A 16662-nucleotide genomic window follows, 5' to 3' on the forward strand; every position below is an offset into this window, starting at 1 on the left:
ATACCCAAACAACTGCACCTCATTAAAAGCATTTACCACAAACAGCATTTCCTTATGTCTTTACTGATTTATGCAATGCACTCACTACTGTCTCTGAGTACACGTATACAATATTACTAAAGTACTACTTACTCACCAGAACCTACATAAATGTGCATTATTTCCACATCAAAAAGGAAATATTCTTCTACCATACATCAGTTGAATAGCATCAAAAGTGAATTTCACATAATAAGATTGGGGCAAAGTAATTCCAGAATTGGGGACCTTCTACTGGCAAAGTTCTTCCAATTTAAAACCAACATAAACTTCAGGTAATTTTGTCTTCAGTGACAACAGAGATGAACAAAAGTCTCGTCTTAAACAGTCATTTTGTTGGCTGTTTGTTAAGTTATATTAATTTAAATTACATGAATAATCATTACTCTCTTAAATGTCTAGGGAGCAAAGCAAAAGAATTGAAGTATGTGGGAAAGTGGGGTTAAATGAGCCATAGACTTAACAAAGGGGTGGGTAGGCAGTTACTCTTAATAACAGCTGGAATACCCAAAGGCCTTCAAGAGTAGCTGTATGTTCATTACAGGTGTCATCTGATAATGGAGACAGGGACCATAATTAAAACTATTTTTCCATTACAACAGAATGGCTGACTGACAAGAGAGTGGCTGGCTATGGTTAAAACATACTGGCGGGAGACAGTAACCTGCTATTATGTACTGCCTTCTATGACTATCTTTATATGTAACTTGGCTTATCTCATGAAAGGGATCCTCCCGCAAGAATTGTGTAAATTGCTATAAAATGGAAAAGACAGCCATCCATCCTAGAGTGTAGAGCATGTTTTTAGTGTCATGATTTAAAAGCAAAATTTGAGATAAAAATTTCTGAAGCATGGATTTGTTGAAGTGCAGGACTATCAAAAGTGTAATTACCAATCCCAATCTGAAACCCGACATATGTGTTGGCTGGGAAAAAATTACTTCTAACAGCATTTTTGTATTCATCCTCACAGAGTAACAAAAATTAACTTACATCATTTAGGCTTATGTTGTTTACTGATTCAAGTAGTAAACTATCCAGGTGCCCAACAGCTCCTGCCCAGATCAATTCCACAAAATCACTAACTTCCTGACATACAGCACTTGAATGGATGGCTTCTTCTAGAAGTAACTGTAGTAATGTAAACACAATTCAGTGAAAAGACAAACATGCAAGTCACGGCAGTGAAGTTCTTACACGGATAATTAAACTTTCCTATTCCCATAAACAATACAGCGCGCAATGCTCATTCATGTTTAGCATAATTTCTTCAGCCCTGTCAAACTGAAGGGAAGGTTTGCTTTTATAAATTCTTTCAAGTGGAAAGCACGGCAGGCTGGATGGCCATGATCTCTCTTGAAAACTGAGACACAAAGTCTTGGAGAAGACAGATGTTGATTTGCTTGATATCTTTATCAGTACATTGTACTATCAGGTACATGGACATGATAGTCTGCAGACCCCAGCCATTTCCTTTTTTGCACAGCTGGTAAAAGAACAGATGGTTCAAAATGGCCAGTGTTTTATCACATCTCTAACAGATGACAGTAGATCTTTAGTTCAGAAAGCTCTGGTGGGAAAGACATTACTCCTGCAAAAATAAAAAAAATGGGAGCAGCAAAGCTACAGGAGAATAGAGAGGCCATGAAAATCAGTGCAATTCGTAGATCAAAAAGAGTTGTGAAAATAGATATTCTCATGTTCTTCTGAAGCACTTACTTAAACATTTTCTCACTGTTCTACAACTCCAGAAGCTGCCATTAGACTTGATGTGATTAAACAATTCTCGCACAAGTTTGGACATTCTACATTATTTGTTTATATGGCATCAACCACACAGCTTCTGAGATCACTAGAGGACATATGTGGGCCTTTCAACATTGCTGGATATAATCTATGTGCCAGTTGTGCCCTATTATAATAGAAGCTAACCATGGTGGAAGAGAGAAGTAGATAAAGTAAGTAAGAACGTAAGTAGGAAAAAAAAATTTGTCACACTACAACCATTTTAAAAAGCAGTAAAACATTGTCTGAAGAGTACTTTAGGGAGCAGAATCCAACTGTTACTGCCATTGAGGGGAGTCCCATTACTGATTCCAATATGATCTACATCAAGCCTGTGACATCTGTATAGCGTGCAGAATAACGACAATCGAAGTCATACATCACACAATTCTGTTTGCTATATTAGCACATCACTTTTTAGATATCACATTAGCTGATAATGCATCTACTGAGAAAAATCCCCAAAACTATAATGAATGTGACTACATTTGCTTTTAATGTGTTTAAGTACTGGGAACATTCACTCAATATTCTGAAAAAAATAATTTCAAAACATTCATATAGAAACAGTTTCCCTTAACCTATGGCTGTATTATTATAATCTAGACAATGTTTACCACGTTCAGAAAATTAGAAACTAAAATGAATCATTAAGGATAGGAAAGTGTAAACACGCATGTTGTACAAGCTTTTTCCAATTTCGTAGAAGCTACAGATTCTGCTTCTGGTGGAAAACTCTCTGAGCAGGAAATCGTGGCTCTTCAAGTCTGCAATAAAAGACTTGTACTTTTCTCTTATTTCTTCAGCAGTATTACTTACAAACTGTTTATTATTCTGTAAATTGAAAGAGTAAAGTTAGTCAAAGAAACTATGTAGAGACTTAAAGAATCAATTTTACTAGACACTGCTCTAACAGCTGACAATCCACACAATTTCTGGGTTGTGATTTAACAGACATCCAGCAAGCCAGTGCTTTCATGAGGGTTCATGGGACACGAAGAACAAGCACAGGGCTCCATATACAAACCCCACAGTGACAAGATAGGTTCATCTGAATGTGTGCTGGAATAACTTGTTCTATCCATTGAACTACTTAAAATTCATCCCTGATACAGCTCCTTTGACTTGAATCTAATGTTGTTACACTGACACAGACTGCAACTACTATACCAGAGTGCATATATAACTTGTATACTGAGAAAAACTTTTAAGCTGCCCTCCAGACAAGCTTTTCTCTCTCAATAGTATGTCCAGAATATCACTTACTATAGCATTTCAGCATTTCAACATGTCATTACACACTTTAGATATTGCCAGGAAAACATATGTGAGTATGAGGCAGGTGCATCCACGCCCGTGCTGTGTTGCTGCCAAGTCGCAAAACAGTTTTTTGAGCAAGCTGTAAGCAAACACACAGAGTAGAGGAGCCAATTATAAATCAAACTTTTTATGATAAAGATTAACAGAATGACCTCCTATTATCTATATCTAAGGATTAGCCTTCAAATAAGAATGAAAAGCATCTGAAGCTCTCTGGAACAGGTATATTCAACATGCATAAAGAAACAAACAGGTAATGTCAATGAGTAGTTCATACCTTTGTTACATTTGATGCACTGAAGCGTGCACATAGTCAAAACGGAAACTTGTAATGCTCTTGGGAACACTGCAATTCAATAACTAGAAAATCTTTGCTTTCCTTGGAGTTAACCTAAATGGAGAGATAAAGACTCCCTACCCCCAATTTATTGCTTACGTGTGTTTCATTCACATGATACTGCACCAAGTACTTCCCCTTGTCCTACTTATTTTTTCAGCCCATTTAGAACCACACACTATGGCTGGCTAAGAAGCAGAATTATTCATTATTTGTATCATAGTAACAAGCAGAAGCTCCTCTCAGGGCTCCCCTGTACTGATTGCTGTACATTTCCATAATCTTTGTGTTTTGCAAGATTTTTAATAAAAAAGTTGAAAATTTAAATTAGATTTAACACATAACAGCCATGGTAATGTAGATCTTGTCAGAAGCAAACATATTATTCTACTGCAATATTTTGGTGAGAATGCTACAGCGATATAGAAAAGTTTTTATTTGGGTGGAATTAGGCTGCACTGAAAGCCAGAAAGCATTAAAGTACTTTTCAATACTCCTCTTTGCATTGGAGTACATGATAACATAGAAGACTTACTGCTGATGTGTATAAAACTAGACATTTTATTCATCTACTGATCCTCCTACATTCTCTCACAATAACAGAAAGGCTTATTTTTTCAAGGACACCGTATTTTGCAACTTCAAAATCTTGGGGGGAAAAAAGGAGTATATTGATCATTTTCACTGTAAAATCTGGAATGGAATCAGAGTAATTAAAAATCGCATATGCCCAGTAAATGCTGTACTGTAATAGGCTGCAACATTACACTAAAGTAAAAACTAATATAAGAAGATACATCTATTTTTCAGCAGCAAAATAACAACAAAAAAGTTTTGAGACATGAGATCCCACCCGGACAAGCTGCTGCACTAACAGGCCAAAACGTCTAGTGTGAACCTGAAGATGAAGACTAGATTTCAATCTTCATTCTTCAGAACAACTATGGAAGCAACACAGGAAATGTATTTTCATTGCCTGGTTACATGTTAATTTTTTAATAGCTTGGTCAGCTACCTGTGCTGTCTGAAGCTAATTCCTCCCTCCTCCTATTACATTAGGATACATACGTGTAGTCATATCCTTCAGCACCAGGACTTTTAGACCCAGTGTAACTTCTAGTACGTTCCCACAAAGTAACTAAATACTTACTCTATGACTGAACACCAGTCTCTAAAAGTGAAAGTTGCATTTTGTTAACAGATTTAAGATTGTTGGAGCTGGTTTTGTTCCTTTAACTCAATAATTAGAAACAATGATAATAATACTGTGTCCTTATCAACTAAGAACAGTCTCAGTTACCTTGATTTTCACCTTCCCCAAGAACTTTCATGGGTGAAAAAAAATGCTCAGCACTTCTAAAAACAATGAATCAGACTGGATTACAAAAAACTGTGTGAACCAAGAAAAGAAAAAAATTGTGATAATAAACAGAGCTCCAGTCAGAAAATCATAAAGCATGAGCCATACTAATGCTTGCTGAGTTGGTAGAAGCTTTGCACATATTAGGGAGCTGGACTGGAGATGTACAACTGAGATGGAAAAATGTAAAAATAAATTTCCACAGACAGATCTGAAGGTATAAGGAAAAAAAAAAAAACCAGTTATAAATTCATACACACAGAATACAGAAAATGAAGAAAGAATAATTTTATCTTGCACTACATTATTAAGATAACGAGAGCCATCTCCAGAAGTCACTGAAACAGACTGGGAAGTATGTGTGCGTGTGGGTGTTGTCCCCCTCCCAACTTACAGAAATATCAACATAGATGTATCAAAATATATCTTTAATTTAATTTTACTTTATGTAAGAGTGCCCACTTTGGACTCAATTCTTCTCTCACTGTCTTCAATAACAGTAAGGTTGGAATTGTTTGCATTTTTCTTTGTGGCATTTTTATTTTCAGCAGATGAGAGGTCTTCCACATTGGCAATCAAAACATTTATTTACTTGCTATAATATCTGGTTTCTCTAATTTAACTTATGGATAGTTAATAAAAACAATACTATCACTTAATATCCATAAATATTTTACATGTTGAAACAAGTTAACAGCTTCTAAGGTCACATTCTATTCAGCCATATAACTGGCAGGATAGGGAGTCAAGTATTGAAGGGCAACTGCCCCAGCTACCTCACTGCTAGCCTCCCTGGCTATGCCAGAGCTTATTCCCTCCACGCACTTCGCCACCCTGACTTCTGTGACAGGAAGGGGAAAAAGAATTAGGGCACGTAGCTGAGAGCTGCACTGTGCCACTTGACCACAGAGCCCAAGAGCTATTCCTCCATGACTCATGTTGGTTTTGAGGGTTTTTGGTTGGTTTGCCCCCTTTTTTTTTTAAGTTGTATAGACATAGTGTATGAATGCAGTTTTACTTTTAGCTTAAAACTATTTAGGATTGCTACTGAATGGGTCTACCCAGCTTCAGCCATGCATGCTCATGGCCTCTGCTGTGCAAAACCAGATTTGTTTAACAGACTCAATGATGCAGCAAATATACAAATGCATTGGTCCTGATTCTTATATATAGTTCCGAAAATTGTACTGATTCATGACAGGAGAATGTTCATAAAATAAAATGTATTACATCAAAAGTAATTACTTTTAAAAATATTTAAAGGAAAGACTAGCACCCAGCAAAATCCAAGAGATGTAAAAGTAAAAAGAAATAAAAAGCGTAGTTAAAACACTAATAACTTTCAGAATGTTAATTTTTTTGCTGACTATACACATTAAATAGAGTTATCCTTCTCATCTCTTTTGCACATTATTTGGCTTGTCTCACAGCATTAAAATGAACATTTGTCTATTTTCCTTCTACACAGAGTTATAATAATTTGCATCTGAACCATGTTAAGTATTGGAATGCTTGAAGTTCTTCTATTTTAATGAAGTTGCATAATATTTCTAGCCCATGTTAACCTGTTCTCTAGCTATCTTATTTTCTCATATTTTTACTTCAGAACAGAACACTTCCTCATACAAAGGCATTGAAAACCCACTGCATTCTGTCAAAATTAACTAAAACTTCTAAGTTACTGTCATTTTTTTCAGTGGAGTCAAATAAAGAGTCATTAGAGTAGCTTTTTTGTTATTTTTAGAATTTTATCCACATTTCCAACTTGAAGTCTTATTTGAAGTTTCATTAAAATAAAACAAACAAAAAAAAATCAATGGAAAGACTCCACAGAATGGAACTAGTATTTCTTTAAAAAAAAATAATCTAATGTTTTTATCAACTTTATTGCCAGTTTCCATAGTTGCTGATTTCTTAAAAGCTGATTCTAAGTATTCATCTTCTAAAACTTTCTTCCCCGAAGTACCTGATAGAAGAATAAACTATGTCAAATATAACTACCCTGTCTGGCTGGCTGTAAGGGACAGGTGCGCAGACATTTGTCTTAAACATTTCTTGGTACCAAGGAAACCACAAGACTGTAAAACACAAGCACCAGCCTACAGAGCAGAGCCCTGCGGTCAGCTTGCACCACAACAATGATGCCCACAGCCTGGCACAATCTCTCACAATCCCTGTGGCACAGGCGCAAAAAAAGTTCGGCTGGTAGTCACAGCACTTAATGGGGGTACCTGCCAGCCGACGACCCCCTAAGCATGCGCAGTGGACTGGAGACACCACACGATCGTCACGTGGGTCTCTGTTGCCTTGACTACTTAAGTTGGAACTGTGTGGAGATTTTGGGGACTTGGACTGTATAAAAGGGCACCATCAGGAGCTAGGGTAGGAGACCCCTCACCACCAAAACACCAACAATCAAGAGGACCAACAGGATGTCACTGGAACCTAAGGTGGTGATATCTTCTGTCTCTGTCTCTCTTCTCCTCTTTATCTTGCTCTTCCTTCTCTTTGCAGCATCTTATCTTGCTCTTCTTTTCCTTCGCTGCATCTTATCTTGCTCTTCTTTTCCTTCGCTGCATCTACTTCACTTCATGTGCATAGTTTGATGTTGTAGTCATCTGAATAGTCCATCCATAGAGTTAAAGTTTGATGTTGAATCATTTTGTAAAGTCGGGTAAACTTCTCCCCTTTCCCTTCGGTTTTGTGACTCACCTGGCAGACAGCAATATCTAGAGTTCTCGCATGATCGTATAGGTTTTGATCGTATAGGCTTTGTTAATGTTTGTGCTCAACAAACAATTTGACTGGTCATTTGGCGTTGTTTCGCCTTAATTTACTCTGAGGGGATTTCAAGCTTTACATGACCTTCCACACCACCCAGGGTAGCTTGCTGATCGGGTCGTGACACTGGCCTTTGGTCAGAAGCATCACCTTGTGATTTATTAACCTTATATGCACCAATCTGTAAAAGTTCCCCCTTTTCAACTGATTTCCAAATGAAATCTGCACATAAAACAGGGAGCTGATACTTCTGAATATTTTTTAGATCATGACAGCAGAGGACATCAGCAGTATTCACAAGAACATGTGTAGTCTGAAAGGCAGGTTACAATTACAGTTGCTATGCAAACGTAACTACAATATTAATCCAAATACTGTTTATTTGCAATTAATACCGGTACAATCCTAGAGTACAAAGGAAACATTTAAAAATAGACAACGTTTTTGGACAAGATTTTAATTGAAACATCTAATTTAGAAACATGGTACCTCTGTTGCCGAAAAACTCAGAATAAAGAACTTATCAACACCAATTTAGTGTAGATAAGCAGACACTTCTTTATTGACGGCCGGGTGCGCGGGTGAGTCCTCTCATGAACCACGCAGACCCGAACACCAAAATCATACACCTTATATTGAACTTATTCATACATATTCATTAGATTTCTGGGAAGTTATTAGCATATGTAAATGTCCTTTATGCAGGCGCAGTGAAGGTCTCTGGTGGTCTTCAGAAGCCCTCTGGTGGTCTTCCATAGTCTTCCTCACTTTGTCCGATAGTTGACCTCTCTTATGTGATTCTGCGCAGTACAATTTTCGCCATCATGTATTAGATTTACATAAAAGTACATTCAATGTTAATTCTTGAATTTAACGTCTCTCGTGATTGGCCCTCAGTCACACCACCTTATCAATATTCTTATACTAAAACTATCATTGGTTAATCTCACTTAACTCTACTGATTGGAATCCTCGATAATTAGATCGAGGTGGGAAGGGTAAGGGGTTTCCAAGCAGCAAACTGGTGTCCATAACGGTTTCCTTAGTTTCCTAAAACAAAACACTACAAACCAACAAATCTTTGTCAAAGTTTCTGTGGTTAACTGATTTCAAACAATACTTGAATTCTTATAGTTACACATAGTACATTTTCTGAAGTTCCTAAGTTCTTATGACTACATTTCAAACTTAACACTCCCATACCTATGCTTCACAATTTTCTACTTCTTAATCAAACCAAACTCTTTTATATAATTAATTTTAATTTCTTTATCAAAATATTTGCAACACCTCTGCACTTCATCCATAAACAGCAGAGAGCAGGACTCACTCAGGTGACAGTTCAGCTCAACTAAAATATGGTTATGTTCAGAGTGCATCCACTTTTCTACAGCAACTACAAAGATGTGAAGGTGACCAGGTGCCAAACATTCTGTAGAGCTTTTAGCAGCACACAGGAGGTCCAATAATGGGCCATGTTCTGTTGTGGCCAACATGGTACAAACCCAAAGCTATTTGGGGTAAGACTGTAAAAAAAAAAAACAACAAAACCAAAACCCTGGGCAGAATGCTGAATAATCATACTATGCTCTAGTAGACTTACAAAGAATCACACATTGTTTTACTGGAATCATATATATGCTGCAAGTTAAAACTTTCTGCGTAGTTAGGACAACATGAAAACATTTAGAGAAGTCAAATCAAATAAAATATAGCCATAACTAAGAGGCAGAGGATTTTAAGACTATTACATCAGAATGAAATTAGATCTACTTTACTCGGAAACAAGATGATGAATGCATGTACTTTTATTTGTCACATATGACATAAGTACTGCTTTAAAAAACAAGAGCTCTTCCCTGATACAGCAGCACTAAACCCAGCTCTGTTCTGAGGTTCCTATCTGGAGATAGAGACACTTTTTAATCATAACGTAACTTCTGAAGTTTGGGTAAGATTTACCCTGAACAGGTTGGCCACTTGTTAGCTGTTCTCTGCATCCCAGAGCTCACAAAATTTAGGTATCTCTCTTCCCACTGTATTTATAAAGATGATTGAAAAAACAGATTTCAATTAATACGTATTTGTACTGAATTAACTCTAGTTCACTTGCTATTTTCAATAATTAAATTTTTTAGCAAAGTTTTTTTTAAAGCTTATTGTTTTTAATGAGACAATTTCCTTAACTTTTTCCCCAAATCATATCTGGAGATCAGCAGTTTGTGTGTCAACACACCTTGGAAGATCCTAAATTTGCAGCACAAAGAAATCTGTCACATTTTTTGAGTACTCTTGCTAGACCTTGGTATGTTATTCTTCAATTCTTCACTTTCTCTCCTAAACAGATGTGCATAGTCAGAGTCACCAGGAAACTGCTGGGCCCTGAAGAAGATGATAATGTACCGACAATATTCCTTTCCTTCACACATTCCTTTCTTTTCCCTTCAATGTCAACACCTTATGTTATGCACAATTTAAACTGCAGACTCTTGAGGACGACGTATACAATCCCTGTCACTAGCATGTGAATATCGTTAAGGCATTAGCATGTTCCTTGGCACACTTCAAGCTTCTGCCAGCTCACATCTTCCCAGTTTCCAGGCATGGTTTGGGAGACAGAACATCACCATGACCATTCCCATTAGGCAGTTTGGATATGAACACTCAATCCTGAGGACCAACAGGGTTCACTAGTATAGGTGTGGGCCAAGCCATGCCAGCGGGCCACAGTCCCTGCAAGCATTCCTAGGCATGTAATGTACCAGTATAGATGCAGCCCACTGATATCATTGCTGTGCATATCATGCAAACAGGCTCCTTGATTTATCCACGCTGCGTGTTCAACATATATTAAAAATAAAAAGCTGTATTTAAATAAAAAACTGCAACGTCACAGACTTGTAAATTTACAACCATTGCTTCCTCACTCTGTAATCAAATGCTTGCATTAGCAATAACATAACCAAAACCTAATTCAGTGATGCATTTTCATATTCAGAGTTTCCCCTCTCTGATGATGAGAGAAGAAAAACAGCATGGCATGTTTATCCAGGAAAAAAACATCCCTGGTTCTTCTGTGGAGATAGAATATTGCTCTTAATTTTTTATGTGACATTTCCATACTACAGAGCCAGATGCATCAAAAATGTAAACTGAGTATTTATATTTAAATACTGAACAGAGACATAATCTCTACAGTTCCTATTTCTCTACATGAGACAAGATTAACACTCTACAACACTTGCACCACTTGATATTTTCCCACTGAGATCTCAGAAATAAATCTGGAACTTACCTTGTGATTAAGCACAAAATTAACTACTCCACTATTTTCTTTTATGGACACTTTCAGCCTGCTCTTCCCCTGAATGGTAAGTATTTCACTTTAATAAAGAACACACGGTTTACAAAGATTGCCATTGCCCTCCTGTTAAAAGAGAAAAGAATTTTTTTTTTTTTGGCTGAGAAAACTTTTATTTTTCTATCCACCTAAGTAGTCTCTCACCAAATATATTCTTCGCAACTCTAGGACATTCCAAAACAAATCCCATTTTATTAGCATGGTAATCAAACCCACCCAGAACATCTCTTAATCAGTTTTATTCATTTTTTTAAAAATTATGTGGAAAATTTAGTGTGGCCTGCATTTTCAGTAAGGTCTGAAACCAAGACCTTAGTTTGGTCTTTGAGCTAAGCACCAAACTCTTGTCTTGATCTCTTGCTGCTAATACCCACTGTTAGTAATGTGGAATTATCTTAATTTAGACTGGAACAACCTCTTTTTTAGTTCCTCTTTCACACCACACCATTATAAAATGACTCTTTTTCAAAAATGTAAACTGCTTTTCATGTTTCCACTCACTGATTTATAATTTGTAAATATTAAAAAAAAATTAAATCCCACAACATTTAAAAAGAACTTTGGAAAACTGATCCAGATTAACCCCAACACGGCAAACACCACCCCCCAGCAACAACAACAACAAAACCCCCAAAACCAAGAGGCTAGTTTTAATCCAGATCTGTTTCTGATTGAATTCATCCTCTGGACTTACAAGAAGTAGTGTAGCAGTGGAAGTGATGGAGAGGTACTGGAGAGATGGAAGTAGGGGGATTGCACAGGAGTTCCTCAGCATGCCACTGGCTTTCTAGGGTTTCAGAGCCCTTCAGTGGTAAATGAGCGTTAAGTGTGAGCTAGAAGGCTTTATGACTGAGTGGGTTCAGACAGAAGCCAAAATCAATGCCCCCACTAAGCTTATCTGAAACATAGCACCCAGTTTAGTTTTCTCTGAAAAACATTCAGAGGGTAAACCTCAAAACACTTCGAGAACATAATCAACAGAAGGCAGCTCTTAACAACCAAAAGCTTAAAATTGCATCGCTGCTCCAAGCCACGCTGCTAATGCAGACACACGCTTAACACTACAGTAACTAGCATGAAGAGAACGTAGGCTCGTAAAACAAAATATTCAGGTCATAAATTCTTTCTACTAGTGACTCTTTGGATCCCAGTATACCATGTTCATATCTCATCCCAAGGGTTATTATCAGTGTCACTGGTAAAGACATTGGTTTTACTCTATTTGTATTTCTGGAAAAGCTACTTGATGTAAATTTTCCACAGTGACTTAAGGCCAAATAACTTTATTTGTGAGATAACTGGACAAAACTGACACTCTAGACTATTTGGCCTCTCCAAATTCAGCCTGGACTCAGAGGATGAGGCAGAACAAATAAGAAATTGCTTGTTTGAAAGTACAGATAATGCGAAAGGAAAGCAGTTCTTGTGTTAGCCAAAAATCTCTCATATTAAGTGCCCTCTCTCTTGGGGAGGCCATTCAGAGCAAAAATGACCTTTCTCCAACTTAATGAGAACTCCCACATAGACTGCAAATTCTGATTAAGTTTCTATCCTCCTAGTTCTATAAATAAACACCACCTACAATAAAGACCGCAAAAACGAAAGCAGATGCTGTTCGAACTACTTGCGTTCATTTACCAATACACATTTTTCTGCACTATGTACGTGCAAATGAGGAAACATTTATTAGAACAGTTTCTTTACTAGTGTCTTAGGACTAAAACCAAAGAACTTAATTACCCAGTAGCTTCTTGTCATGGTTTAACCCCAGCCAGCAACTAAGCACCACACAGCCGCTCACTCACTGCCCCCCATCCAGTCGGATGGGGGAGAAAATCGGGAAAAGAAGTAAAACTCGTGGGTTGAGATAAGAATGGTTTATTAGAACAGAAAAGAAGAAACTAATAATGATAATGATAACACTAATAAAATGACAACGGTAGTAATAAGAGGATTGGAATGTACAAATGATGCGCAGGGCAATTGCTCACCACCCAATGCCCAGTTAGTCCCCAAGCGGCGATCCCCCCACCCCCGCTCCCCCCAGTTTATATACTGGACATGACATCACATGGTATGGAATACCCCGTTGGCCACTTTGGGTCAGCTGCCCTGGCTCTGTCCTGTGCCAACTTCTTGTGCCCCTCCAGCTTTCTCGCTGGCTGGGCATGAGAAGCTGAAAAATCCTTGACTTTAGACTAAACACTACTTAGCAACAACTGAAAACGTCAGTGTTATCAACATTCTTTGCATACTAAACTCAAAACATAGCACTGTACCAGCTACTAGGAAGACAGTTAACTCTATCTCAGCTGAAACTAGGACACTTCTTCTGGTGTAAAAATTAGTATTGGTCAAATCGCACCAAAGCCTTTACAAGGTCAACAAAACTTTTACATCAACCCTGCAGAAAGATTCCACTGTAGTGTGGAGAGAGAATAAACCAAGAGACAGTAACAATACAGAGGAAATGTTTAAATGGCACTGACAATAGCACTTCACAATCTAATATAAGATTATTGTTTGATTACTTTATCAAGGACCCAAGTCTAGAGCAGATTATTAGGATAAGGTTTCAGATAAAAAAACCCAACCAAACAAAACACATTAGCCTGAGGTAATTTTAGGGTGAGATTTAGAGTATGTTACCTATACTACATTTAAGGAATGTGTTTATTTTCTTACTCTATGACCTATTTCATTTTCAATGTATGTAAGTAAAGTTGTTCTTTGGTGCAGTAAAAAAGGAATCCGATGGCCAGCTACCGTGGAATAACTTTAATTAGCTAAAAAATAAAAAGTAGTTAGTCAAGGAGACAGAGCACCGTAATCCATTTGCATTTGAGGTTTAATGAAAACCTGGAAAATCAACATTATCAAATGCAATTTTATACATGTCTGTATAATTTTATCTCAGAAGGGCAATCTATAGGAAGGGCCCAAATCATCTACTGCACTATACACCTGATAGAACTGGCAACTCTGTAATGGCAATACGTGCATTTAGGTCAGGCAGACAGCAGATCAAAGGGCACGAGGTCATTATATACCTATATTTTGTGGCTTTTGGTTCTGTTTTTTATGGCATTAGCAGTGCTTTTGGCATAAAAGTATTCTGCTCACACAAAAAAACAACTCTCCATGTTTTAACTAAGAGGTTTTCATAAGATTCTGTTACGATGCAGCCTTGTTATAACTTGACTCTGTGGGAAACTGTACCTTTAAGAAGCTCTACTTTGTTGTATAAAGTCTTATTTTAAGCTGCTTTAATCAGCTTTATTTTGAATCTTGTCACAAACAAGATAGATTAATTTGAGGCATATATAAGGGCAAACATGCCAGGGCCAAAGGCTTCCTTTAATAACCATAATATAGATCTGGGCACTGCCTCCCTCTATGCTAGAGCTCTGTGTGCACTAGTTTTCTTCAATGTGTTCTCTAAAGCAGATTCTGGATACTGCTGAAGCATAACCAGAAGTTGTCTTCTCAGGAAATAATGAACTGTATTTGCACAGCCAAAACAAAAAGTTTATTAGAAGGCAACAAAATACATACAGCCAATTCCAAGCATCAGCCCTGCCTATACACCCATATCTCATGTGGAAAATACCAGAAGCAACCGAAATTGGTAGCTACATGTGGTGCAGAACTCCATAAAAGTATTTTATATTACATTTGCTTATGAAAATCAAGCTGCTAAGAACTGAGAAAAAAATTACTTTGAGAACTGATCTGTAGGTCAGCCAGCAAGCAGAAAGGAATGCGTAAACTTGAGGGATTCACTTCCTCCGAGTCTGTCTGCAAAGACCACCCCCACTCCCTGTTCCCAGCACGAAAGGCATTAAATGACTCCTGATCCCACTCCTCTCTTTAGATTTTGAGGGAGCCAAATCGTTTACACTCACCTGCTCAGGCAGCTGCCCTCCCTGAAAGATCTTCCTGCTTCCCCAACAGCATGAGGTACAACTGGAAAGCCTGGGCATTGTAGGTAGGAAGGGCTAGGACACACTCATACCTCCCTGTAAAATTCCTGAAGGGACAGCAACGAAGTCATATAAATAAACCAAGCAAAGTGCAGTCTACTGCACAATAAGGGGCAGTAGCCCTTGCTGCACTTGGAAGGAGGACGAAATTGTCACTGTTAAAGCACAAGTGAACTTTGAACCTGACAGAAAGCAGGAAATTGAGTCAAAACCTGTTCGAAGTCTGTCACCAGCAGCTTTTCTCTCCCTTGAGTGAAGAAGATTTTATTCTCTTTCATTGTTGATGAATGGTACCACTGAACACTAGCCTCTTTTCTTCTATTTCCCTAGAGAACCAAACTTCCCAAGAATTTTAGCAGTGTTTGGCTTTACACTTTTTGAATAGCAAAATTTCCAAAATTCAAAATCACAATAGAAAACTATTGTATTTAATCTGTGTGTTGAGAATTAATTAACTGCTGATAAACACTTTTATAACTGGAATACTGTGTTCTTGCAGCACCATATAAGTTATGCAAAGTAGAACTGCTGACAATTATCACTGGTTTAATTCTTACAATTTTAGTTTATGTTGGTGGAGATCCACAAGGCCCCAGTAGCCGCAAAAGGATTTCACAGAAGCACATGACCTTGTACTTCATGATCAAACCACAAATTCAACACTATTGTTAGCAATGGATTATATTTTTAGCACAGAGAGGGAGCCAAAAATACATTTTTATCGTCCAACAATAGACCATGAATAATCTGTAGTCCAGTAGGGCCTTCAGTGTGCAGGTAAACTGAAAACAAACCTCTACTGTATTTTCCTACTAAAGATGTCAAAGGGACTGAACGTGATGCTGTGCTTTAAAAAAGCACGAGTACAAAACCTTGTATTTTCCAGCACAGTAGCTTATCACTGTTAATGCAGAATCCTGTTTGAGGACAATCATGTACACAATATATGCATAACTGGCAAAACCAAAGTGCAGGAAATATGATTGAAAGTTTAGCAGAAAGAGCTCTGTGGAACTATAGAAAGTAACAGCAGAAATGAAAACTAATAGTAGGCAACCAAAAGGGCTGCCCTGGGTTTATACAACCTGGAGCTCAGTTTTGTACCTGCCCACAACAGCTAGAAAACCAGGTCACAGCCTGCGATATACCACAAGTTTTTGGATTGTGATGCTCTGCCACTTACTGGAGTTTAGAGGAAAATACTAATTTCGCTCAGTAAGACAGAGCATGCCTAAAGCACAAGATGTCAGAAAGCCAGGGGATGCTTTTTGCCCATTGATCTTCCCGTTCCTCCCTTACTGCAGCTACTTAAAAATTAAAAGGGTGTAAGTAACCGCAATAAAAGCGCACTAAAAGTCCAAAGCCTCACGCCTGCAGAAAACGCCACGCCCCGAAAGGCTTGCGGACGGCTCATTAGACAGAAATCTCCTCACACACCGTGCCGGGGCAGCCGCTGAGGAACACCGCGCGGATACGGCCTCCCGCCTCTTCAGGAGCGGCGCTGCCGAAGAGAAACCCCGTCTCCCAAAAGGGCCACCGGTGGCGACGAGGGGAGGACTCGGGAGCCGCCTCCGCCTGCGGGCCGCCCTCAGGAGCGAGGGGCAGGCAGGCAGGCAGGCAGGCCGGCCGGCCTGCCTGCCTGCCTGAAAGGATCCCCGCCGCCTCTTCCCGCCCCGGGCAGGAACCGGGGCAGCGG

The 16662-nt window shown here is 38.3% G+C and overlaps 1 protein-coding gene across 1 annotated transcript in view; it reads right to left on the minus strand.

Annotated features, from left to right (window-relative positions):
* Positions 1-16635, minus strand: part of PARP4 (poly(ADP-ribose) polymerase family member 4) — a 32834-nt gene extending 16199 nt beyond the window's left edge. Inside the window, 11 exon segments of the mRNA XM_069808803.1 lie at positions 1019-1170; positions 2514-2559; positions 2561-2658; positions 3422-3535; positions 4083-4165; positions 5285-5401; positions 7707-7935; positions 10918-10997; positions 11000-11049; positions 14889-15013; positions 16404-16635. Of these exon segments, the coding sequence (XP_069664904.1) occupies positions 1019-1170; positions 2514-2559; positions 2561-2658; positions 3422-3535; positions 4083-4165; positions 5285-5401; positions 7707-7935; positions 10918-10997; positions 11000-11042 (962 nt within the window). The 5' untranslated portion in view covers positions 11043-11049; positions 14889-15013; positions 16404-16635.
* Positions 16636-16662: the final 27 nt, after the last annotated feature.

Source organism: Haliaeetus albicilla, chromosome 20 (genome assembly GCF_947461875.1).
Source record: "Haliaeetus albicilla chromosome 20, bHalAlb1.1, whole genome shotgun sequence".
NCBI lineage: Eukaryota > Metazoa > Chordata > Aves > Accipitriformes > Accipitridae > Haliaeetus > Haliaeetus albicilla.